At 47.9% G+C, this 26,551-nt stretch overlaps 1 protein-coding gene across 9 annotated transcripts in view; it reads right to left on the reverse strand.

Moving 5' to 3' along the window:
• Nucleotides 1–26,551, reverse strand: part of GARNL3 (GTPase activating Rap/RanGAP domain like 3) — a 126,938-nt gene that overhangs the window by 91,616 nt on the left and 8,771 nt on the right. For 6 of the 9 annotated variants that reach the window (XM_036217589.1, XM_036217588.1, XM_036217587.1 and 3 more), the window contains exons 2-3: nt 19,953–20,147; nt 75–144 (exon numbers count right to left, since the gene is read on the reverse strand). In XM_036217589.1, coding sequence (XP_036073482.1) covers nt 75–144; nt 19,953–20,147 — 265 coding nt within the window. Of the gene's footprint in view, nt 1–74; nt 145–848; nt 964–1,097; nt 1,430–19,952; nt 20,148–20,693; nt 20,795–26,551 lie in introns of those variants that run through there. The other 3 variants (XM_036217593.1, XM_036217595.1, XM_036217594.1) reach the window with 3 other exon arrangements.

The raw sequence follows: 26,551 nt of genomic DNA on the forward strand, positions 1-26,551 counted from the left end.
AGATCCGATGAGCTTGGCGAGTCTCTCTAGATCTAAATCAATGTACTTCCACTGAACAGACGGTGTAAACTTACCAGCTCCACAGATCCATAATGCTTCCTACTGAAATCCCCACGTCTACAGCCTAGGTCTTCCGAGACAGAGCTGGAACAAAAATGCTTCATCAGTATTATACATAGCGATCTGGCCACAAACCTTCTGCAAAAATTGACTACCATTTGCAAAAAGGGCTGCTGTGGACTAGGCTGGCCCCAGCTTCTCACTGCAGGGGAGCCTCTTTGCAACAGACACAGCCCTCAGCAGCCATTCCGGCTTTCACGGAGCCCTCAGTCAAAAGAAAAACACCCGAGTCATCCCTGGAAGTCTAGGCAGTGATTGAATTAAATATTTAGTCATTTGGAATCGATCGAAATTTCCAAGGCTACTGGTGCTTTATAATTTATCTGTATAACCCAAAGGGGATAGCAACCCTGCAATAATCTGGAGGCAAGGGACAAAGCTCGCAATTATCTTTCATTTACGAGAGCCTCTTTGTCCCAAATATTACCCATAAAAATAACCAGCATTATCTGATGCTATATAGGGGAAATAAAACTTTAAATCGGAGGAGAAAAACTTCAAAATCCTGGTGGGCCCCACCCCCTTTAATTTTTGACACCCTGACAGTATGAAAAAAGACCAGGACTAACAAAAAAACCTAAAAATCGAACTTCCAAGTATATTTAGTTTTTTACATAGCAGTAGCTAATACTTTCCCACCCCCACCCCTCAAAAGCAGTTTAAATCAGATAAGAAAAATCACATGCGTTATTGAAGAAGAGCAATTAGAACAAGGGCAAAATCATTACTGCATTTGCATCTTGATTGCACACTTGAAAGACACACATCTTATTACTTCGTATCTCTAGGACCCCAAACAGTACTCAGGAAACCACCAGAGATGCACAAATACGAGCAGTTTTAATAAGTTTTGTTCCAATACGTCATGCAAATGACTCACATAAAACACAGAGAACAAAAATCACTCAGGAATTACATGTTTAATACCGGCAAAATATCTGGGAGTCTCACATGCAAAGAAAGGTGCCTTTTAGTACCTTTTCATCCTTCCTTAAAAAGGAGGCTACATTTTCTAAATTGCAGCCCTCTTGGCACGTTTCAGAAACTGACCGGCGCTGAGGCTTAGCACCCACCGCAATGACTCAGTGCCAGGACACTGACGGGCTCCAAGAAAGGCAGCGTGTGAGGGATGAGATTAGAGAGTCGAATGGTATTCCGCTCCACCATTTCAGAGATGGCTGAATTCATCCTATATGAGAAATTTAACCTTTTGTATTCTCACTTCCCTAGCTGAAAATATGCAATGGATTAACGACAGCAGCTTGGAAGGGTGTCCTAGATATGACCCCGCTACCTTCCTGCTTCTAGTGACATGATTTTTCCACCAAAAAAAATATATATATATATATATCTGAAAGAGATTTAAAAACTTTGCTTCATGGCCTGTTCTGGGTCTGTGTTAAGTAAGTCCTCTGTGCCCACCTTCTCAGCTCATTTTGAAACCCCCCCTGGAGGATGCTGCCATCGCCCCGTACGCCCCTTCCCCTGGGACCCTGAGTTGCTGAGGGGCAGCGGGCTCCAGTGGGAGGCACGTCCATGCACTCGCACAGAGCGCGGGCACCGCGCGGACGGCCAACGGCTGCGGGCCGAGGGCTCCGCGCGCCGGGTCCCAGGCACCTCCGCTCACAGCCGGGCAGGCTGCGCGGTCCACACCTGCAGAGGCTTCCAACGCCCATGGCCAGCAGCTTGAAAAGAGCTGGAGGCTGAGCCCCAGGCCCCTCCCTGCGCTGCCCTCGGCATCACCCAGGGGGTTCTGAGATGCGCTGCCAGCTCCCTAACTTTGCCAACGGCCAGAGACGAATACACAAAAAAAGATGCCAACCCTATGCCTTGGAGCAACCACCTCCTCAGGAGCCTCAGAGGGGGAAGACAGCGTCCTGTGAAAACGACCAAGCCAGATACAAACAGAACATCCGCCCTGGGCTGCCCTTTCCCCCTCCGACTGCCTTTCATCTGATGTGCTGCAGAGACGCAGGCTAAGGAAGGGGTGGCGGCCAGGCTGACCCACGTGGGTGTGCATCTAGGCCTGCAGGAGGCACTCAGACCAGCCATGTTTGAAAACTCCCCACAGCCGCCTCCCTCCCCAGACTCTCTCGGCCCCTTGGCATCCAGCACAAGGGTGGCGACGAGAGGGGCTCTCTCAGAGCTCCAAGAGGGGCTTCATTCTCCTCTAGGTCCCCTGTGTCTAGCCCACTGCCTGGCGCACGGTGGGCATGCGGTAAACACTTGTTGCGTTAATGAGGGTATTTGTCCATCTTTCGGATCTTACTAGCTGCCGCCTGTGAGCACCAAGGCAGGCTGCCTGTCGCCGTTTTCCCTGCTGAGTCCTCGGTCGCTATTCCACTGGTCCAGACGCCCAGCTTTGTGCGCGCCCCCGCCTGTTCTCTTGCCTTCTTGGGCTTGTGGCCAGACTACATTTCTAGGCCCTTCCTGCAGCAAGCACGAAGTGACCATATAACTGAGTTCTGGGCAAGAGCGAGGTGCACCACTTCCAGGTCCATCCCCTGGGGGACACGTGCTCTCCTCCTCGGGGCCAGCAGGTGGAGAGGCCAGCAGGAAGGCAGAGCTTCGAGATGGAAAAAGCCTGGGTCTCTGCATGACCAAGTAGAGGGTCACGCCTCCGAGAATGTGACGTGAGCGAGACGTGAACATTCAGTTGTGCTGAGCACGTGGGGCTTGGCTTTCCCTCGGAGAGCCACCGTGTTACCTGAACTAATACAGAGGTGGGTATCATGCAGTGGGGCGCTACCATGGCAACGACCCCAAATATGTGGTGCTGGCACTAAGTAGGCAGGCAGTGGCCAGTGAGAAATTGCTCCCAGACGCTGAAATATGGAGATCTGTGTCCCACACGAGCAAACTATGGGGTAAGACCTACGCCTGCAGTGAGTGAGGAGAAGGCTCTGCGTGTTCTGAGCCCGTAGCTCTGGGGAAGGTGGCCAGACAGACCGGAGTGACACCGTGTGCTGGCTCCTGCCGGCCGACCTGAGCAAGGTCTCGTGCGAGGAAGAGACGAGCCCAAGCAAGACCTGGTCACACAAAGACGGAAGGGAGGAGGGCGAGCCTAGTGACCGAGGGCCTCACGGGCTTGAGAAATCACTCTGTTTCTGGACCCCGAACCACAAGAGTTCCGGCCCATGAGACGAGGGTAGGAATGGCGGCCCCTCCTCCGGACCCGGCCCATGAGATTTCCCATGAGGCATCCTTGCTCTTGTCCCATCTGCTGGCTTAATGGAGAGGGCGTGGGGACCAAGGCGGGGCGGGGCATGCCATGCCACAGGGGAGCCCTGGTCAGTGAATGACCACACACAGAAGGTCCAAAGCGGAAACACCCTCCCTGGGCGGCGACATGAGTGAGGAATGGCTTTTATTGTTTTAAGTCACTAAGATTCAGGGTTTATTACAACAGGTGATTTTATCTTAATGCAGCTCTCCATAGGTAACAGAAAGTAATGAAAGAATAATTCCAACAAAAAGGGGTCCCCAAAGGGCTGGTGGGCCAGGATGACTCTATGGGCGGGCACACTGTGGCCCTCGTGACCTGCTTTTGAAAGCCAACTTTTATTGGAACATGGCCACGCCCTTTGTTACAGGTCCTCTGTGGCTGCTTTGCGGTTACGATGGCTGAACTGAGTAGTTGCGACAATGACCGATATAACCCACAAAGCCCAAACTATTCATTATCTGGCCCTTTCGAGAAAAAGTTTGCGCACTCCACCCTATAGCCTCAGGAATCCCTTTGGTTGGTTTCGGGCCTACCCAGAAACTGCGATAAGTGTGCCCAGGAAAATACTTGATAGTGGTGTTTATCAGACAGCAGAGTCCATCAGAGTCCCTGAGGGAGCTTGCTAAAAATGCAGATTCCCTGGCCCTATTCCCAGAGCTTGTGACTCACCAGGTCTGTGATTTCAACAAGCAGCTGGGGAAGCTCTGCTGTGGGTGGGCCACAGACAACGTTGTGAAAAACACTGCTCTTCCAGATGACTCTGGAGTCCCTGAGGAACCTGTTGGGCATTTCTGCAGCACTTCCGGACGGAAGCACAAGGCCTTGACGGAGGCTCCTGCGGATGGGGGTTGTGGGACACCGCCCCGGAGGGCGTGTGCTGCAGGCAGACGGGGTTCTGTGCCTCCGCGGGCATTCGCTCCTTCACGTATGAAGTGCGGTTGGTGGTATCGCCTCCTTACCAGGGTTATTAAGAATCAGGTAGAAGGAGCAGATAAAAGTCAATTCTGAGCACAACATCTATCACCGAAACTGCTTAATAAATGTTTGCTATTATTATTATCTCTTATCATCATCATCATCATTATTATTAGCTCTTATCATTGGGATGGATTCTTTTCAGGGTGCTAGAGAGAGCGCTGAGAAGGGGTGCTCAGCATAAATGACGACTGACTTTATTAAGAGTTTAAAACAAGGTGACGGCTTTTGTCCCCTGCAGCAGAGACGGAGACTGGGCCCCCTAGGGCAGGGCCTGGGACAGCATCACCACTCGGAATGACATCGCCTCCCTAAAGCATGGGCCTAGTGGCGTGACCTCACCAAGAAAGCACCTGGGACCCAAGAGCAGGGCACCAGAATGTGGCAGGTGCAAAAATGCACCAGGGAGTTCAAGTTCCTCGCATGCAATGTGGTCTAGGCTCTAAATACAAGCACCTCTGTGCTAGCAATGGACTCGCGAGCATGTGGATCACGCTTCGCAAACACGAGCAGCGCTGAGGAGGCCATCATGTTGAGTCTCTAACGATGGCCCGGGATAAAAGCAAAAATTCCCGGCTCCACGCAGACTAGAAAAATCGTCATTACGTAAGTCAGAGTCTCAGAAAGCAGCACAGACCCCTCCAAAGGGTCAAAGTTATGGAAACTGAATAAGGAAAAAAAGAAGGAAGCTGAAACTCAGTGATCCTGGCCCTTAGTCAGCCCACCTAGAGATTAGTGGCTGACCCTTACGGCCGGCCAGACCCACTCGCCCAGGCCTCCGTCGCTTCCGGCCCAGCTGCAAGAACAGGACTCGTCAGAAAAATCCCGAGAAACATCAAACAGTTTTTCAGAAGCTACTGACAGCAGAGTTCAGTGTCAGGAGCTCCAGGACAATGCCGCAGCCCCCTGATAAGCGGATAGTAACAGACAGGTGGAAGGGATCCCCTTATTTGAGGGATAGAGAAGGTAAAAAAAAAAAAAAAGTGCCAGACTACAAATTTGGGCAGGGAAGGGACCCAGGACCTCCTAACAACAGGCTGTAGAACAGATCACTACACAAAAGGGACGAGTTGTCTCTCCTTCTGAAGATCAATGACACCAAAAAAGCAGAGATGCCAATGATGCCAGAGACGCCATTAATTTCTGATGATGGAATGGGCGATGTTCTGCCCTCTTTTGAAAAGATTTGAGACACCAGCTTTAAGGGATGAGGAAGCAAGCAGGAAGATTCCTGGAGTGGGAGGGTCCCAGGAAAGCAGAGCCCCTCGCTTCTTGCACCGGACAACTCTCTGTGGCCCTACTGTGCCTCCGAGGTGGCGGTCCCCTGTGTTTCTGTACCAGGACCTTAAATCCAACACCGCAGTAAGTTCCACTGGCCATATAACATGGCGGACATGCCTGGATTCAGATTTTCGGGCACCTCAGCTCCATGACCTCAGGGAAGTTACCTAACCTCTCTGAGCCTGTTTCTTCATCTGTAACAGGGGCTTAAAATAATATCTGTCTCCGTGGGAGGACTAAAGGTGTCACAAGGTGCTTGGGACAATACCTGACACATGGTGGCCACTAAATAAATGCTGGTTGTCCGTCAGGGACCTTAGTGACCTTGGTCCTCACCACGCCCCACGTGTCCCAGAGTGCCTGGTTCACAGCAATAAATAATCGTTGAATGAATGAATCACGAATAAATGATAACCTCAGCTGGCCTTGGTTCTCTCTGAATGCAGGTGGGCTCCTGCCTCTTCTCCTTTCCTCCAAGTCCTATCCGTCTGCCGTGAGACGTCCTGACATACACGCCTTCCGGTATGTCTGAGGTCACTTTCCCCGTTATTCAGTCATCATTCTCGTTCTAGTCATCTTTTCCTATAGTATTTACGTGTCCGCTAAGTTTCTGACAAAGATGTGAAACTTATCTGGTTCTCTACCATTAATAAAGCCTTACAGTGATTCGCCGCAAGGCTCCTTTCAGTCACAATCTCTACCAGTGCCTCTGAAATTCTCTAAGTTAAAAAAAAAAAAAACAAAAAAAAACAGCAACCATACCAAGTGCTGGCGAGGATACGGAGAAACTGGACCACTTGCACACGGCAGGTGGGAGAGTGAAATGGTAAGCTAAGCCTGTTTGGAAAACAGCTGGCAGTTTCTTATAAAACTAAACATGCGGTTACAAATGGCCCAGCAATTGTACCCTTGGGTGTTGACCCCAGAGAAGTGAAAACGTGTATTCACGTAAACCCACAAACAAATGCAGCTCTGTTCACAATAGCCCTGAGCTGCAAAAGGCCTGGCTACGCCCTTCAGAAGGGGAATGGTTGAACGCACTGTGGTTCATCCACACCACAGAACATTAAATTACTCAGCAATGAAAAGAAACCAACTACCGACGCAGACAACGACTTGGATAAATCTCCAGGGAATTTGGATGAGTGAGAAAAGCTGAGCCTACAAGGTTACATACGGTATGATCCCATTTACATAACATTCGTGCAATGACAAAATTACACAGGGAAGAGGAGGGTGGGGGTGGGCGTAAAACAATAACAAAAGGGATGCTGTGGAGATGGACCACGCGGTATCTTGCCAGGGAAGAATGGACTTACAAACACGATAAGATCGCATGTAAGACGGGGACTCCACCACCCGTGGATCGACTCGAGGACGGTTTCCTGGTGGTGATGCTGTACTGTAGTTATGCAAGATGTTACTGTCGGGGGGAACTGAGTAAAGGGTGCGTGGGGTCTCTCTGTGCCATTTCTTGTAAGTGCATACGAATCTATGATTCTCGTAAAAAGTTTTGCTAAAAAATCTATCTGAGTCAAAATGCTTTCTCTCATTCAATAAACTGAGCACCTACGAGGCACCAGGTGCTCACCCTGAGCTGTGTGGTCCCTGCTGTCAGCACTTACCGTGCAGTGGGAAAACATAAGGTACATAAGACTTCACGGGAAAAAAATATTGTGCAAGCAAAGAACACCTGTGTGTAGCAAATCTGGTATGTTGTCAAACAGCCTCTTTTTATCCCCATCACACGCAGAACATGCACGCTCTGGGGGCGGGTGCCCACGGCAGAAGCCCGAGAGCTCTGCCGTGTTCTTCTCAGCTCAAGACCCACCATCCGGAAGCCTGGGAACTGCTTCCTCAGAATGTAACGTCTGCATGTGGGCTCCTTCCCGCCCTACTCTTCGGTGACCTTGGCTTCTCCTTTCCTGGAAGGTCAAAACTGCAGGGTTTTCCAGCTCAGCGTTTAACTTGGTTTGGGAAACAGGGCTCACAGGAGACCGGCACATGCGTGACCATAAAGTGCTCAGCAGAATCTTTATTTAAGGAAAAAGGTCGGCAGACAACATATGTTGCCACATACCTCCCAACACCTGCAGATTTCACTGCTTGGGGGAAATCCCTCCAGAGTCTGTCTCCCCAGGTTCTCAAAAACTTCCCCGCTGAGATTCATTCACAAGGTCTGCCTCCAACCGCACCCACACTCTGAAGGGAGGCATGCCATGCTGAGTGGGTGCTTCCGAACTGTCCCCCTACCACTGCGACTCCACTCCGCCCGCGGCAGCAAGAATCCTAGAGAATACCGAGGTCGTTCTGTCTCTTGCTAAACAGTGTGGATCTCAGCTGGTTAGAAATGCAGGGGCTCAGGCCCCACCCCAGACCTAACGAAACAGAATGGGCATTTTAACAAGTTCTCTCAAAAATTCATATGCACGTTGGAATCTGAGAAGCACTGATTCTAGGCCTTGGTTCTCGAACCTAGCTATATATCAGAATCACCTGGATTTTTGTTCTATTTGTTTTATTATGAAATATTTCAAGACACAGAAAAATAAAGCATAACATAATGAACATTATAGATAAAACTGCAACCCCTGTGTACCTCTCTGCTGAAACAATTACTAAATAAATTGGATTATACTTCCCGCACATATTTTTATATTCGTACTGTACTGTTTAGTATGTTTTGAAATTTTATGCAAATACCATACGGTGCATATCTTCCCACAACTGGCTTCTTGGTTGAACATTTTTTCAAATTCGTACATGTTGATACCCGTAGCTCAAATTCATTCGTTTCCTGCATCAATACCCCACTGGCCCTCCATTCTCCTATTATTGGACATGTCAGTTGTTTCCAATTTTTAAATGATGCTGTAACGAACATCCTCTTACGTGTCTCCTTCCTTGAACACAAGTACAATCACGTCCCTAGATCTATACCTAGGAATGCAATTGCTGGGTCATGATATGTACAATTATTATTATTATTATTATTATTTTACATACTGCCAAATTTGCTTTCCAAAGTGAGTAAAGCAGGTCCTCAAAAATGTCGTTCAGTTCAACATGGTTTTGTTATAACGTTCGCGAGATGCCGTAGGACCTTAACTTGCTTATATCAATCAGCCTACGGTAAAACTGGTTTCATTATATGTCATCTCACCAAGAACCCATGGACGCTGCTAAGTGAGGACTTCCCGTATACCCATTCACTCACCCTTCAGCATCGGATGAGTTCTATTTGCTCCACATCCAAGCCAACACTTGGGATTGTCGGAAAGTTGTTTTTTGTCAGTCTGAAGGATATGAAATGGTGTGCCCCGAGTTGTGTTTTAGTTTGGATCTCCCTGCTAATTCAAGAGCTTGGACTTCTTTTCCTATGCTTATTGGCTATCCGGGCTCCCTTTTCTGTGATTTGTCTATTCCAACTTTTTGTAGGTTGTTGGTCTTTTTCTAATTGATTTGTAGGAGTAATTTGTATATTCTAAATACCAACCCTTTTTTTTTTTGTTAACAAATTACAGATGTCTTCTTCCAGAAAGTAGTCTGTCTTTTCTTTCTTTTTTTTTTCTTTTTCTTTCTCTGCCTTTCCTTCCTTTCCTTCCTCCCTTCCTTCCTTCCTTCCTTCCTTCCTTCCTTCCTTCCTTCCTTCCTTCCTTCCATTTTGTTCCTGATATCTATTATCATGTAGAAATTTAAGACTTCTAACTTTTTTTTTTTTTTTAAATCTTTTCCTTTATGGTCTTTGTTTTTCTGACAAGAAATCCTTCACCACCATGACAACATAAAGACAGTATCCTGTGATTCCTCATAAGTTTTAAAGTTTCCTTAATACATTTTCATCTAAATATATACATGCCCAGTTCCCATCCCAGACCTCCTCAATCAGAATCTTCAGGAGCAGGATCTAAGCACCTGTAGTTTTCGCGAAAATCAGTTCCAAAGGGGATTCTCAGAAATGCAGGCAGACCCATTTCCTGCCCATTGAACGGTGACGGAAGCATCTCCTCTACGAAGTCCCAGGAGACCATCTCTTCTCTGTCTCCCTCACTGGCTCATCTTTTCTTTTGTTCCCAAACTTGAATCGCCCCCTACGGTCTGCTCTTTGAAGGACATATCCACTCTTATAGCATCAATATTACCGACAAGTCCCAAATGTACCCCTCTGGGCTTCATTACACTCAAGTTACCTTTCCTTATTCTCCCAGCAGTACCGGCAGTTCGGTATGGTTCTTCCAAAACTCATCCGATGACTTGGTTTCTCATTTCTGTCGGTGTATGATTATTTTCACAATCTCAAGCTGTGGAATCATCTTTGACTTCTCCATTCTTTTACGCTCCACAATCAATCATCATTGAATATTATCAGTGATCATCTCCCGGATTTAGGCAGCCCAGCTCCTCGATCTCGGGTCCTCCCTGTCTCCTCCGCAGAGTCCTGTGGTAGCGTCTCAGTCTTCCTGTCCCCTTACCATGGGATCTTAAGGTGGACGAGATTTCCAGAGACTTCCAGGTCCAGAAGGACCATCTGGTGTACAACCTGTGATCAGCAATTGTGTCTGCTCCAGCAGATAGATACTTGAAAAATAGCTCTCCGGTCTCTACTTACACGTGAGAGACACGGGATGGCCCAAGGCCCTGCATTCTTCCCATTCAACAGTTTTCTTCTACATTGAGCTGAAATCCATCACACCTTACCCTCCGCTAGCTGCTCCTACATCTTCACGCTTTCATTTTTTCTTCTCTACCGTCGCTCCCAGCCTGGCCCACTCGCCCTCCCTCTCAGCAGTCCAGCTACACTGCTTCTCTTTTTCCTCCAGCTTTCTAAGATTCTTCTCATCTCGGAATCTGGAATGTGCCCTCCAAATTCCTTCTTCCTGACCTGCCCCCGAAACCCAGACTTGAAATTACAGAGAGTATTGGGCTGACATCTGCTTTCCCCACTAGAGTACGAGCTTCACAATGGTAGGTTCCCTGTTGGTTCTGTTCAATGTAAAACCCTCAGCACCTAACATAACATCTGGTACACATTTAGGTCTAGTGGGGCTGTGTTCAATGATGAATGAATGAATGAATGAATGAATGCCAGCCGACCCTCTAGCGCCATATAAAACAAGTTAAGATCACTTCTACAGGAGAGTCCTTCAAATACCTGAGGAGAGTCATCATGTTCTCTAAGGTCTTCCTTCTTTACAAGGGCTGGGAGTGAGGTGTGGAGGGGGGTGGGGGTGGGGGTGGGCGGAGAGGTGAGCAAATACACGGACTGCTTTGTAACTTTCTCTAGGGTCGGCCCGGAGAGACACCCCCATTTGCTCATGATTCCTCTGCAGACTGCTGTAGGAAGTGAGCTGCATTATACAGCATATTCACGAAATTAGTTTTGGAATCAGACATAAAAATACTGTAAATGTTGCCTCAGGTTAATCTCGGAAAATTCATTTCACGGTTTAATACGATTCCAGTAATATGAGCAAGCCAAGAAAACGTTAGGGGAGCCATCACAATAAACAAATTGTGACATCATTCACTAGCCATTAGTTCATAATGAAGATTACGTTTCATATGTCTGGCGATCGGTGTCTTTCAATAAATCGGTAATGCAATTAAGTGCAGCTGACGGACACACACTGAAACGGCGCATCGGCTGCGACTGTCGAGCTCATCCAACTGTATTTTTAAGATCCTTGCAATTTATTGCATGTAAATTACAGCTTCGTAAAAAAATCATTTTAAAATGTCAGAGGAAAAAATATAGAAACCCGACTCCAAAGTTAAATAAAGTAATATCTATTTGTGTAGAGAAATTATATGTGTGTAAGGGTTGCCTGATATTTACTTGGCCCTGTCTAACCCACCACTAATTCACTGCCTGATCTGAGGCGAGAAAGAGCTCCTTGATGGGCCCTCAGGGCACAACTGGAAAATGGAGCTTGATTAGTGAATTAATTCAACAAATACTGATAACCATGGTAACTTCCTCATAGGGCTGCTGCTTTTAATGAAAATATACATATGAAGCATGTAGCGTGGTGTCGTTGGAGTGCAATAACCAGAATAAACAGAGGTCGTGCATCCACACCTCTTGCTAGGAAGCAGATGTGTGTGTGCTTGATGAACAACATGAAGAAGAAAAACAAAAAAGCTAGGGACAAGTTAGCATTTGCTGTAATCTCAAATTTTCTCACTTTAGGAACATGGGTGTTGGAGAAAAAAGCTTTTCCTCTACCCTGTTAGGTTCTGTGACTGAGCCTTGCAAATTAAACTGACAAAAGATAAGAGAAAGGAAACACAAGTTTTACTTTTAATTTTATGTGCACAAGTAGTCCACAGGAAAGCAAACCCAAAGAAGTAGTTCAACTCAGGGGCTTATATACCACTTTAAAAAAGGCAATAAATGGTGAAGAGGTGATGAGCTAAAAGAAAAGGGATTTTGGCTGCTAGAAGTGGTAAATCATGAGAAGATAAATACGCTGGGGAAGCTAATGGTAGCTAAGGGTTACTTCGTAGGGCTTGTTTAAGGAGACTCATCTTGGTGCCTTCTCTGTGTCTGGTGATAGGGCTGTTCTCTTCTTGGTAGGGAGAGGAGAGGGGGCACCTTTACAAAAGGAAATTTATACCCTGTTTTCATGCAGATGGGGGAGGACAGAGAGGACTTCCTGTGTTTGCTTTTTATCAAATGCCTTCAGCTCAAAATAACCCTTAGGCTAAAGTGGCATATTTTAAGGTGTCATGTTCTGATCTCCTTCGTAGCCAGTACCAATATGTGAAGAATTCAGACTCTCAAAATTAAAAATAAATGCTTACGGAACTGATAGAATTTTACTTTAAGGTAACCTAGGAGAAGAAGAAGGCCCAGCCTCCTTTTTGAATGATTTCCGTTTTGTATTCTAATTTTCTGGACCAATTTAGATCCATTCCACGCTTATCTGTGCTCAATTTTCCTCCAGGCACATTCAGACCACGTAGTGGAAGAAAAGCAGCTTACTCTGTGCTTTTAAGGTCAAACTATATTTTGGAAAGATTTTCTAAAATGTTTACTTCACTAAGCTACTCTGATTCTGAGATAGTCTAAGAAAATGAGATTATAAAACCAAGGGCGAGGGAGAGTGGCGGGGATGTTCTTTAAAGAAAGCAAAATAATAAACAAAACTTACAAAAATATAGGAGGTGAAAGTATTTTAACTAAGAGCATTTATTACTACAGGAGATGACAAGAAATCAACGGGCCCGCATCCAAGGCCAAAATGTATAAAAACGTATTTATAAAAACAAGTGTCGGCTGAAGGAATTTAGGGCAGGGCCGCCTGAACTATTTCCTTTTGCCTCTTAAAAGCAATGATTAAAAGAGTAATACCATCCAGGCACTATTTATAGTGTGTCCTTGCAGTGCTCTGCACTGTACTTTGAATTGAGGTGAGCACCAAAAATGGGTTGCTGGCCCTTAAGGACTGTAAAATTTGAAAGAACAGAAAACGGAATCGTCAAAGGAACACGGTTCTTAGTAACGGCACATCCTCCTTGAGGAAAAATGGTCGTTTTCAGGGGTTTCCCCTCCAGGCAGTGTTGACACGTGCCAGGATGTCCTCCTGGCAGGTGAGACCAACCTCTTGCCCTTATAATCTTGAACCCCGTGTCATCTTTGAGTGGTGAAGATGCACATTCCTCTCCCGTCGGTTCAGGCCACCTCCCTCCCTGGGGACCTCACTGCTCCTGCACCTGAGAATATCACCTCTGTGCTGACAACTCGCTAAACCAAATCCCCAAGTCAGACCTTTCTCCCCAACTGCCAACTCAGACTTCCGTGGTCGCCCCAGCAGCCCCTGAGACATAGCCTGGCCCAACGCCCACTCGCTCCCGCTCCTGACCTGCACCTCAGCGGAACTGCCACGATTTTCCCAGTCGCCCAGGGTACCAAGTCATGGCTGTGGCATCTCTCACATCCAACAGCTAATCAGTCACTGGGTCCTGCAAATGCTCCCTGCACAGCGTGGCTTTCAACAGTTGTAGGTTTGTATCTGTGTATTTGTATTTCACTCTTTGAAGAGATAACACACTCATTTGGTTTATAACCCAAGAGTCTAAAAAGGCTATTGAAGGCAAAGTCTCCCCCTCCTGCTCTCTCAGCCCCCCATTTCCTCTCCCCACTGGCAATGTGTATGGTTTACTGTGTCCCTCCCCGAGATGCTGTATGCTTTTCCAAAGAAAAAGAAATACACATTCCCTTCCCCCACTTTTTTTTTTATACAAACGGCAAGATGCCATACATGACTCTATCCCTTGCTTTTGCTATTTTTTCATTTCATGTTATCTTCGTGATCTTTCCAAAGCAGTACCAAAAACACTCCTGTGTTCTTTCTCATGGCCACACAGTGTTCCACTGAGCAGATGTACCTGATTTGATGTCATCGATTTCCTAGGTAAATGGTTCTCAATCTTTTGTTATGACTAATAACCCGCACCGCATAACCTGGCAGGTGCCGTTTTGCCCCAAGGTCACGTGTAGAATTCTGCAGTGTCTCCGAGTCCTTTGCTCCTTCTCTCCTTCCGTTTCCGCTCTCTCTGCTTTTGCTCAGACCTTTATCATTGCTGCTGAGACCTTCCTCGGCTGGCGTCTCTCCTCTATTACCCTTAACTTACACCCAACAAATACATAGTCAGCACTTTCTATGCGTCAGACACTCTGCTAAGTCAGGGAAGAACAGGAGAATGAAAACAAACAAAAACGGACCGGCCCCTCCTAAGCGACCCACACAAATCCCTGTCTGTCTCACAACTGTCGGAGCTCCGGGAGCTTACCAATAATTCAAACCACTCCCTTCCCTGTGTGTGGAATCGTTCGGGATAGGAGTCAGGCAAATGGACATCAAAATATCAATTTCCTTACTGTCAGAGTTTCATGGGCAAACCGAGCCTGACAGCCAAATGGGCCACTTCCTCCTTCTCCCCAAGCTTAGACCTTGGAACATCCCCTCGTGGGAGAGTCTGGTGCATAGACAGGCGGACACATGTCTGCACGGTTGCCAGGGGAACTGCTGCGTCATGACTGTCAAGGTCCGAAAGGGGAGACTGAGGCAGATGGGCCTCCACACCTGTCTCCAGGAGACTCAGGGGTGTTTCCCACAAAGAAACAGGAGAGGAGATAATGCTCGCTCTTGGGGCAACCGGATCCCAAAAATGAAAGAAGAAAGGGGGAGGGGACGAGTCGGCCATCCAAACACCCTCCATGTGAGCGGGGCGCAGGTTTCTTCACGGAAAGGTGAGGACAGGGGAACCGAATGTCCCCTAAAGGAAACCAAAAAGCTCGCTTTCCAGCACTGTGTTTCCAAACCAGGCTGGCCTTCATGCAGGAACACGCTAAGTCTTCGGAGGCTTTTGGAAGCTATTTAAAAACGTCTAAATCCAAAACTGCCTAATATTTGTATAACGTCTAATATTTGTATAAATGAGAAACTCTTTCGAATATATGGCAGCTATCCTCAAAAGATCGAAAAGGAAAACATTGCTAATTCAGCCTAATGAGGGAAATTAAGTCTGAACTATACTTTTTAAGAAATCACCTTTTTGGTAGTATATTATAAGGACTGAGAGTAAAACTGAATTAGCAGGTAAATCAGAGGGGTTTAAAAACTTCAAACTTTCTTCCCTCCTCTTCTGGCTGACATCTTTTTAAGGCAGAATGGCCTCAAATAACCATTTTTCTAATAGCTTTCCTTCCCCCTCTCCCCCCGAATGTATTGAGCTAGAATACCGCTGTGAAGAAATTTTACCTCATTCGGGGTCAGTAATAGTCCTGAAACAAGGATAGGAATTAAGAAAAGTGGGGGATGCAGAAACTTGCAATCTGCCTTCTACCCTCCCTTCCCAACTGAAAACGTATCTTCAGAGGTGCAGCATGGCCCTAATCATCGAATCCAACTGTCAGGTTTTAGTTTTGCTCTTCAAACTTTCCGTCGCATTCAACACCTTATGCCAGATCCCTGAGTCCCACCACTGGGGATGCTAATTAACTAGGTTCCATGGTGCCTATTTTTAAAATGACTTCCCAAGCTGCTTCTGTGACGGGTCACAGAGCATTTCCCTTCTTCTTGAAACTCCTGCACTAGCTTCCGTGACCCACTCGAGTCCTGTTCCCCTACCTCTTGAACAGCCTCCGAGGCCACTCTGCTCACCGACAACCACCCCCTCTGGCCCTGGTAGCAAATCTCCCCAGCAGAACCCGGAATAGACGTGTAACACAGACTGGGCCACTACAGTCCTTCCCCAGGGTGCTTCTAACTGTTGGGGAAGATTTTTCCCCTCAAGTTGCAAAGCTGTAAGAATATACATCATGTTGCCTGAGGTCACTTCTCAGGTTGGCAGGAAACATTGAAGCCAACGGGAAGAGAGAAGGAAGACTAAAAATGGAATGTTATGGGGATAAGAGAAAAATGGACTGAATGTTCAGCCTTTGAGCCCTTGGATCAAGTCAGCCCTGAAGCCAGATCTGTCCCTTTCTTTAGTCTGGTTACATGAACCTATACATTTATTTTCTTCTTTGGCTTAAACAATTTTGAATATGTTTTCTGACACTTATAGCCCATCTCTTAATTGGTTTCCTGGCCTCCTTAATGTACATAGCTGTGAAAGTGACTTTTTAAAAACAGAGCTCAAACCATCACTTGCCTGTCCCAAAATCGACCCAAAACTAATGTCCCAAGGGTTAAGTACAACATCTTTCATAATACGTCCCCCAGTTTGACTTTCCAGACTTCCCACTAGTTCACATAAGAGACAAACCTCCCCCGCCATCTCTGCTTAATAAAGTCTTCTCAAGAAGAAGCAAAGAAGGAAGGAAGGTTTTACTCCTTTTTCAAGGCACATTTCATATTACTCTCTTCCAGAAGACTTTCCCAAGTACTTCTCGCCCCCGGAGATGTAACTGTACCCCTCTTTGGCTTGATGGAATTTATTTAATGATCTTTGTCTTATTCTAGCTTGGATTTGCGCTGTCTCATCTCAGAGCCCTCTTATAAATGGCAAGACCAACTACTCGGCTGCCCAAGTCCAAACTCTGAGGCCTACTTCCTCCCTCCTCCCCCAGCCACCTGGTCCTTAAATCAAGCCCATTGCTCCTGCCAGCTCCTGCCTGCAAACTTGAATATGTCTTCCTGCCGCCAGCCTTATCCTACTGCAATCTAGCTGCCCAATGACACCAGCTTTCTTTCCAATAAGCACATTTTATCATGCTATGCCTTGGCTTAAAGAGTCAGACCAAACTTCTCAGCAGGGTAGTTGAGCCTTTCCACTCCCCAATGAATTGGCTTCTGTCTGCCTTCCCAGACTCACTGCTCACCACTCCCCCAAGAAGCACTGGCCAAACCAGAGCATTCACGGTTCCCTTACCACCCAAGATGCTTTAATGCCTCTGGCCTTCGTACGCATGCACGTCTAGAAAGTCCTCCCCGACAACTGCCTAGGAAGGTCCCATCCTTCAGGTATATCCCCCGCTGAGAAATCTCCTTAGCCTGCCCCAAGTAACAGCACTTTCATAAGCCCCCACTTAATTTGGAAGGAGATTTTTTTTTTTTTTTTTTTTGCATCCTCAGTACCTAGAACAAGGCCCAGCACAGCACACGAATGCTCAGTAAATTGTTTGACAGATACCAGAAGCTTCTTCCGGCAGAGAAAGTCTTCGTGTTACCACGGTACCTAGCACAGGGCCCAGCTTTGTCCTTGGTCAACTTTATGGGTGTCCAGTATGGTACTGTTATAGTCATCACTGGACAGAGCCAAGACGCCATGTGGACACTGTTATCCCATAAACACTGCTCTTGATTGCACGGCTGAGCATACTGAGGTTAGGATGTGGCACTGTAGCTAGACAGACCTAGGTTCAAATCCCTGTTGTCGCTTATAAGTTGTGTGTCCTGGACAAGTCTCTCAACTCTTCTGGACCTCACCCTCCTTATGTGTAAAATGGAGTTAACAGTAGCTACCTCATCAGGGGTTTTTTTGGTGTGCGTGAAGACTAAATAAGAAAACCCATTTAGGATGTTTGCTTAAGTGCCTGGTACACAGGTGATCAATAAACATTTGTTAAATGAATGAGTTCATGAATGAGCGGCCCACAGAACAGCAGCGGTTACGACACATCGTCCTAGCCCGTTTTCCAGAGGACCCAACATCTGGCTCCCGTAGAATCAGCTTCAAGTCCGGCCCTTGAAACCCCTGAGTCACTGAGACCCCGCGCGTCCCAGCCTCACCTCATCGGCTCTAGCCCTGCAGCCGCCAATCACCAGGGCTTGGTCCCGCCCCTAGCCAGATTCACCAATAGGGCCTCGGATGCGCCACCTCGGGCTGCTTCCGCGGCGGCTCATAGGCTCTCACTCCCTCGGTCCTGCCCGCCCCTCCGACCTTGTTAGCGCGCAGGGCACTGCGGGTCTGGGAGTCCGGAGAAGAGGCGGCACCGGACCGCCATGAGGACTGTGACCCACGCCTGACAGAAGGGAAAGCGGCCCTTCTCCCCACCCCACCTCTGGTGCATGGAGTGCTGGCATCCCCTCCGGTCCCCTGCGTCATGCCAGGGCTGCCCAGGATGCTGGTTACCAGTGGCTTCCAAGAATTTGGTGCATTTCGCTCAGAAAATTCAGTATTCACTGAAATTTTAGATTTCAGTTTCAAATCTGGGAGACAGTCAATTCCCATAGTTTCACAAATGGACCTACGAGCCCATTTGTGGAAGGTGTGGTGGCAGCTCTGAAAGGCCAGTGGCAACACTAGACTTCTGCTGATTTCCCTGAAGAATCCACTACAGAACTGGTGATCATAGGTTCATCCAAACTCTGTGAGGCTCGTCTATTTCAAACTGCATTATCTCTTACCTTCACGAAAGCTATTGAAGGCTCCCCATTACCCATGATTCAAAGTTCAGACCCCTTAGCTAGGCATATAGGGTGCTCCATAACTATATTTATTTATGGTGGTCACATTTTTTAAAGCTGCCTTTCTCGACATCTGCTGCACATGAGAATCACCTACCGAGCTTTACGAAATCTTGATATTTGTGTCCTAATCTGGACCACAGAATCCTGGGGGGATGGTGCAGGCTCCATATGTTTTTAAAGTTCCCCAGGGTGATTCTCATGTGCAGCCGGGACTGGGGACCACTGGTTTAACGCCACTCAACATTGCTGGAACATACTTTCATGGATCCCAACCTTAGCTCTGTAGTTTCTTCTGTTTCAAGTGACCTTCTTCCCCCTTTCCTGCTTGGTGAGGCTCAGCCTGCCTGGCTAAGCTCGGCTGCTACCCCTTTTCTTCCTAGCCCTGCAGATCACTTCTGTATCACGTGCTTCTTTCCTAGTGGCACTGAAGTTATTGGGCTACTTGTCTGTCTCTCTGGAAATGCCAGGAGTTCCCTGAAGGCAAGCATCGTGCAGAGCCCTCTTTCACCCACTACAGAGCTATTTGGTCAGAATCTCCCTGGTTGGGGTGGGGGGTGGGGTGGGGAAGGAGCCTCAAGCCTCTGTTGTTTCTCAAGCCCCACAGGCGATTCTGATCTGCGCCCCCAGATAGGATTAGTTCCACAAAATTACAGATAGGTAAATGTTGCATTGAAGTGTTGAAGCATCTCATATTTTAAAAAAGTCAATCCTATCATTGTACTCAGTGCCTCTGATTCCCCTGGAGAGCTAAGCACCCTCTCTGTCTTTAGTATCTTCTTCATTTACTTATTCATTCATCCAACAAATATTATTGTACACCATATCAAAGCCCTGGGGATTCAGCAGTAAACAGGAGAACACAGTTACCACTAATGAGATTTAGAGTATTACCATATTAGTTGTAGTATAATTATTATTATCACTCCTTCTGAATAATACTGGACTTTTTTCTCCTTTTAGATACTATTTGGTATCCAAAGGTAAGGAAATCTCTTATTCTTTTATATACCCAGTATGTTACTGGCACATAGAAGGCATTCTAGAAATGTTTATTGAATCGAGGGAACGCATTTCATAGCCCTTGTCACGATCTGTCAGCATTTATTTGTGTGATTATTTGAGTAATGGCTGTCTGTCCCATGAGCTGTAATTCCCCTGAAGACAGGAGCTGGATCTGTTTCACTCGGCATGCCTGACACAGGGTCTGGCTGAGTGGGTGCTCAATGAATATTGCTAAGTACGTAAATAAATAAATACAGGAATAAGACATCATTAAGAACAGAAATGAAACCTCCCACACAAATAAATGCCTACTCCTTCTCCTCCCCTAGTCTCCCCCAAACAGATCATTCTCTTCCTGAGCTTTCGGCGGTTTCATGCTACAGTGAGCACAGGCACAGACGGATGATGCTTCTTTACTTACTTACAGGTTGACCTGGGACTCTACTTCCGGGTCTTTCGTGTGCCACGTCTGAAGGGGCTGGATGCCGAAGGACAGAGACGACTTTGCTTTCCACAGGAGGGTTTGTGCGATCTGACCCCCACAGGACCCCTTCGTCAGCGGATCCATCGGTGGGCCTGGAGGCTGAAGTGCCGTACTGGAGCAGGAGTTGGGGAAGGCACTGAGAACAGAGGAGAGCGACAGGCCGGTCACGGGTGCATGCTGGCACTCCTCCGCAGAGGCCGGCTGCGTGCGCGTAAGTCAGGTGGCGGGGACGCCAGGGGCCCCACCAAGCCGGGGCCACGCCCCTTACTGCTCGGACGTGATGCCCCGGATGTGATGCCCCGGATGCTGTGCGATGCCCGAGACGCTGAGGGAGAGGAAGGCATTGTGACCCCGGAACAGCCCTCGGCACATCCCTCGGCAGTGAGCGGGGCCGGCCATCCACACTGCCCAGTCAGTGGGGTCTGGGGTAAAAGGGGGACAGCCAGCATTCCGACCATCACAAACTTACTTAGAAAAAGGCAACATTCATTCAGCAAGGGACGGCTATGTCTAGAGTGCTTTTGGGCAATAATTAGTGGAATTAGTGGTGGGACCTCATGGCCGTCACTGTATTAGTCTAGCAGAGCTTGGATTACGTCCTGGTCTCCAAAATTTTTCAAGAAAAGCCATACAAAGGGGATACACCGGCAACAACGCTGTGGACGAAAAGAACCAAACCCACGTTTCAAGAGCGATGGCATAGAGAATGCAGGCAGGGACGCTTGCTGAATTAAACGTGAATTGTTCCTGGGGATCAGTTGAGACCTGCACCCCTGAGGTGTGCGTGCTCCTTTTCCCGACAATACTGCAGAGGACAGTGGGAAAGGAGGCTGCAGGGAGGGGCCGCCTTGTTAGGGAAGTGTAGGCATCCGCGCTCGGCTGCACCCTCCGCTCACCTCTCCCTCAAGAGACAGACACGCAGACAACATCCAACGACTTGGAGACGGAAAAACAAAAATCAAAATCACCCTTGGATAACACTCTGGTCAGAAGGGACTCTTCAAAATGGCTTCCTAACAAAAACTGACAAGGCAAAGGACAAAAGGGGCAGGGTTGGGGACCCGTCCTCCCGCTGCAGGCATGGATGCCCCAAGAAGTGACTCCACACAGGCACTGCCCACTCCCAGGCTGCCCCAGTCCTACCAGTTAGCCTGCAGTCATGTTAAAAAGGGGGAAAAAGGCCACTCTTGCCAGGTCCTCCGGGCATTCATCCTGAGTGATGACCCAGCTCCTCCCCGCCCCACCCCACCCCTCCTCCCATCGCCTCTTCTGGGCCTGAGAAGCCCGAGCTGCAGACCTGACTCAGACTTCTAGATAGTCTTACCCTGGGCTGGCTTCAGGCCACTTATCTTGGAAGCAACTAGACAGATGTGAAAGGCTCATACAACAAATGGCAAGAAGACAAGGTTCTGGTATGGTATCAGTTTTTCTTTACTCTGTGGAACCCCAAGTCTTCTGAAACAGTGTCACCAGATTTTCTGGCTGCCTTGGCAACAACCAACCAAATAAATAACAAAGTGGGGGCTTCTGGACGGGAGACCTATTTTTTTTAGAACCCTCTAGATTTTTTGAAATTACAAAAATAATACTGCATGCACAGATTAAGAAAGTGCCTCTTTCTTAATCGTATAATTTTTTTTTTTTATAAAAAAAGGTGCTTTTAAAGAAACAGATAAGGGAGTGGAGGAAGCAGGATGGGGAACTGAGGTTTTATTTGCAGGCAGAGTCCCGTGAAGGGACGACGGTCAGCTTGCGTGAAGCCGGGCCGTGGACCGTGGTGGCCACTGGCCACCTGTGACGACTGAGTGAGGTCGGCAGTCAAAATGAGATGTGTGAGCATAAATACACACTGGACTTCGAAGACTTAGTACACATGAAAATGAATCTACACCTCATTGGGAATTTTTATATTGAACACCTGGTGAAGGTAAAATACATTAGGATTCATTTTGATGTGGCTACTGGAAAAATGCCACATTGAGTAAGTATGTGGCTTACTTTATGTTTTGGACAGCGCTGCCTGAGGGACAGGGCACCTCAGAGTCGCTCCTCCTGAAGACCGCTGGGCGGGGCCCGGGATGTGAACTCCCAGGTACCTGGAGGTCTCTGCGCTCATGAGCACAGCGGCTGCACGGCCGCCACCCAGGAGTCCCCAGCAGTGCGGGTGCTGCAGCAACAGTGCACTGAAGGGGGGAGGGGAGGAGAACACAGAAACAGCGAGGGGACCTGATGGTGGCCGCGGCTTTTCCGTCTCCACTTCCCTTCCTCTCCCCATTAACTGTACGATTCTCATCACTCCTTTCTCTGTGTTGCTGCGAACCTTTAAGTGACATATATGGTGTTCCGTGACTTGCTTTTCTATCTAAATCTCGGTCTCAGACATTTCTGTAACTTGGTAGATACAGGTACATTCTTAATATGAATTATTCGGAATGAGGTAGCCTTATGTGTTGCTTACATTCTATTTTTTTAGTTTGTTTTAATTTTGAAATAATATTATTTCATCGTCTTAGCATGTTTTCTAGCCCTTTAATCCTTAAAATTTTATTTAAAAACACTTAACTGCTAGTTCTTTTCAAGCTTTCCCATCATTTAATTTTATCTTTCTGCCATAACTTTACCCTGAGAGTTTCTGAGTTCTTTTTTTATACTTTCATCTCGTTCTTGAGCTTCATTTTCTAACTGTTCGGATTTTGTCTCATCGCTGTTAATTTTAGTCCTTTTACTCATTTCTGTTACCTTTTCTAGTTTTAACTTCCTAATTTAAAAAATGTAAATGCCTCTTAATCTTCTGACATGTTTTATCTTTATTGTCTCTTCATCTAAAATATTCAGCAGTTGACGTACTCCTTGAAAGTAAGCTCTCATTCGCATGACTCCTTGGAATCCATGGAAATAAGCAAAAATAGAGAAGAAAACTTATTGAAACAGAGAATGGCCAGACTCCATGTTCTAACTCTGAAGATCCGTGTATACGGTGAAGTGTGGACAAGTAAAAGGCGAACATGGGATCTACCTGTGTGGTGTGACGAGCAGGAATGGTCCTGGGGGCGAACAGTGCCCGATTTGGGGGATGAGCACCGGAAGTGTGTGCAGTGCTGGGCAGAAACTGTTTCTTCTTCCTTTTCGTTTTCATAACTGCCCCCAGCTTTCTAATAGGAAGGGGTGGCCAAATCTGAGGAAATGTCGGAGAAGGAGAACTATATCTTAGGAGCTTTTTGAATCTCTTCAAGGATGTTAACCAAAAGTACATTTGAACCAAGAGAAGACCCATGAGTCATGGGAATCACACGGACCCAGATCCTCTTTGGAGGGGCCCGTTTGCCCTGAAGTAGGGATGGCGGGGGAGAGATGAAAATTCAAGGGAAGTCCTGCCATGGCATCGCATACATCAAAGACTCTGCAGATGGGAGGGAAAGGCCAGGGAGAGAGGAAAAACAGATGGCCTGGTCCCTCTGTACCCTTCCCGCCTCCTAAGCAGTGTCGAGGCCAGACGATCCACTCGGGCTCTGGAGGAGAAGGTTCATCGTTGCTCAGACAAATGGGGAAGGGGGTTGAGGGGAAGCTGCCCATATTATAAGTGGGTAAACACCGACCCAGATGGACCTGCTTCTATTCAAAGATGAGCATGCAGGAATAAGCTAGCACAGGCTCCACGAAATAAGGTTTGCAAAGGGCAGATGAAGAGCGCAGATCAGGAGATTTTCTAAGAGGGATCAGATGGAAAAATAATAGCTTTGTTTCCTCAAGAAAATGAAAGAACAAGAAGTCTCTCAAAACAAAAGATCAATATAACAGACTGCACCAGGCCCTAGGATAAAACTGCCAGGATGTGGCAGGACGAGGCTTGGTTCAGCGTGGAGGTGCCTTCGGGGAGGGAAGTGGGCCTGAGGCGAGGAGAGGACCCGTGTAGGATGCTTTTGTACGTGTGGGGTTTTTTAACTGGACTGAAGACAGCCCCTCAGAAGCCACGGTTTACAGTTTTCTCCTCTGATGCTGTGACTCCCAAGCCCTCAGTGTGCCTTGGGTATTAGTATTGTGAGTCTAAAGAGATGGCAGCAATGAGACATGTGGCCTCCCTCACAGTCAGCCCTCACTGACGGCCACGAGGAAGCGGCAGTGGTGGCCGAGAGAACTCATCAAGGAGCCATGGCCAGGCCTGCTGAGGCCCAGTGCTGATCGAGAACTGGCCACGGAAGGACACGGCTGTGGCATGCACGCCATCCATCTCGAATGCTGGGAGGCAGACCCGGCATGCAGTGAGATGACGTAAAAGGCAACAAGGCCTCAGTTCTGGCTCCTTTGGCGCGGCCGGTATCTCCCGTGTTGCAGGCCGCATTGATCACTGAGCTTCAGCTGTAACTCCACGGGGAACGTGGGGGACTTCTGGGGGCCACACCCCCTCCCTCGCATTCTTGGTCTTGTACATTATTCCTTACTGACTGTTGGATAAAAACGACATTAAACCGAGCAGAAATCACCATTCTTGCCTCTCTTCAAACTGAGATCAGCTTTTGGAGTCTGAACTGGGGGCAATGGGAAGACAAACTCCCTCTGTCCCCAAATCTAAACTGGCCCCTCCCACACACAGCCGCTCCCTGTCCTGTAACTTCTTCCTCCATGAGACTCAGCACGATCGAAGTCATCCCGGGGCACGTGTTCTTCCACCGGCACTGCTTTGTCCACTTCGGAATGTCAGCTCCACGACAACAGGACCCCATCTGTCTGTTCATGGAGTCTCCCCGGTGCCTCGCACACGGCAGCGCTCAATAAATCATAAGTGACATGCGAATGCCGAAAACATGAGGACAAGATTCATTTGGAACAGGGAGACTAAGTCAGGCTGTTTGGGCTTTTCTTGAATGAGGTCACTGGTGGCTTCAGGCAGACCGCGGTGGGACCTGCCCAGTTTCTTTGCCAATCTTTTTTATGAGGACTGTGACAAGTGCACGGAACAGACAACCCATCTGCAAAGCATCAAACCGGGCCTGCTCAGTGGCGCTGACGCTAGAATACTTAGTGGCCGGCAGCCCTTCTAAAGACACTTTTCCTCTGGTCATAAAATGCACGACAGGCGTTTACGCCCCGGCTTCCCTTTGGGCTCTGGAACCACTGACATTTATGGTTGGAAAGGCCACTCGGAGCACCCACCTGAGGCTTGGTTTCTCATTTTGACCTTGCCCGCTAGAGCAGCCCCGAGATGGGCGTGCCAGGTACGCAGCAGCACGCCGAGGTCCAGGCAGCTTCTCTAGCGTGCTGCCCACTCTGATCGATGTGTCTAATCCATTTTTGCTGTATTGAAGAAAGATGCTGTTTGTGGCAGACACCGTGGAATGACTTGCTCAGTCCCCATTTCGATCCTGTTCCAGTGTGTGTGCAGATGTTAGAAAGCCAAAACGCAAACATCCTAACCTCCTCTGCAGTTCAGAGTTCGGGACGTGATTTATATTCCACAAATCAGATGCACTCGTGAGACACTCTGATGTGCAATGGAGCCAGGCGGATTCAGAGAGGATACGGGGCATCGTTTTGCTTTGGTAGGTCATGACAGAGCTGCCATGGTCCAGGAGCCCACGGCTTCTTGGTTCTGTAGCTCTCTGAAGCCACAGTGGCGGCTCTGGGGACCACAGCAGAGGTGGTAGTGTGGCTCCGCAGTTAGCTAAGGTGGCAGCAGCGTCTGGATTGATTAGCTTCTTGTTACGATCACGGCAGAGCACGGTGGTTCTGGGGGCTGGGAGCTGCTCCCCGGAGCTCAGCCTGGAGCCTGCTGTCCAGCCCCGCCAACAACTTTGTCAGCACCTAATGCCCATGTCAGTGTTCTGTCTCATCTGCTTCCAGCAGGAAGAGTGGATTCTGTTGTCGGCAACAGATTACTGACTGACAGGCCTTTATAGTGATTTTCGAGCTAACCAGCTCACGAGACCCTAGCAGAGTGCAGGGAAGGGCAAAATCTCCTCCTGGTGGGTGTGACAGCATGGCTTCCACTGGGTGATGGACGGAGACCATGTGCTTTTATGGGAATGCATGGGCATTCTGCCTTTTGAGTATAAAAGAGAGCGTGCTCACGGCACTAAGCCCTTCTGCTCCAACAGCAAAGAGGTGCTGAAGGGCCACCAGAGAACAGCACACTTACGTGGACGCTTCTAAGTTCGCTGTTGTATTGGGCACTGACCTTGCCGTCACTATCACTGGCCCACTTAGCGTCGTTTGGGGTCTTTTCGAGTGTGCCACCAAAAGCTGTTGTAGCAGCCCTTATGTGCTGCTGAAAACACACACGAAAAGTGGAGAAATACTCGCCTAACTGACAGATGTTTTAACATCTCCAGCAATAAAAATTTTACTGCATCTCGAAGTAAGCCACGCTAGCTTGGGGAGCACTGACTGCTGGAATGTACTTTCATGTACTGAGTCCAACTCGTTTTATTGTCCCTCATGCCCATTGCGATTTTAGGTCTAGCCCGGGGCCATACACAGAACAGGCCTAATTTCTTTTTCATATGACACCTTTTCAAATGTGGGAAGGCAGCTATTCTATCTTCT

The sequence above is a fragment of the Rousettus aegyptiacus genome, unplaced genomic scaffold, assembly GCF_014176215.1.
Source record: "Rousettus aegyptiacus isolate mRouAeg1 unplaced genomic scaffold, mRouAeg1.p scaffold_m13_p_3, whole genome shotgun sequence".
Lineage (NCBI taxonomy): Eukaryota > Metazoa > Chordata > Mammalia > Chiroptera > Pteropodidae > Rousettus > Rousettus aegyptiacus.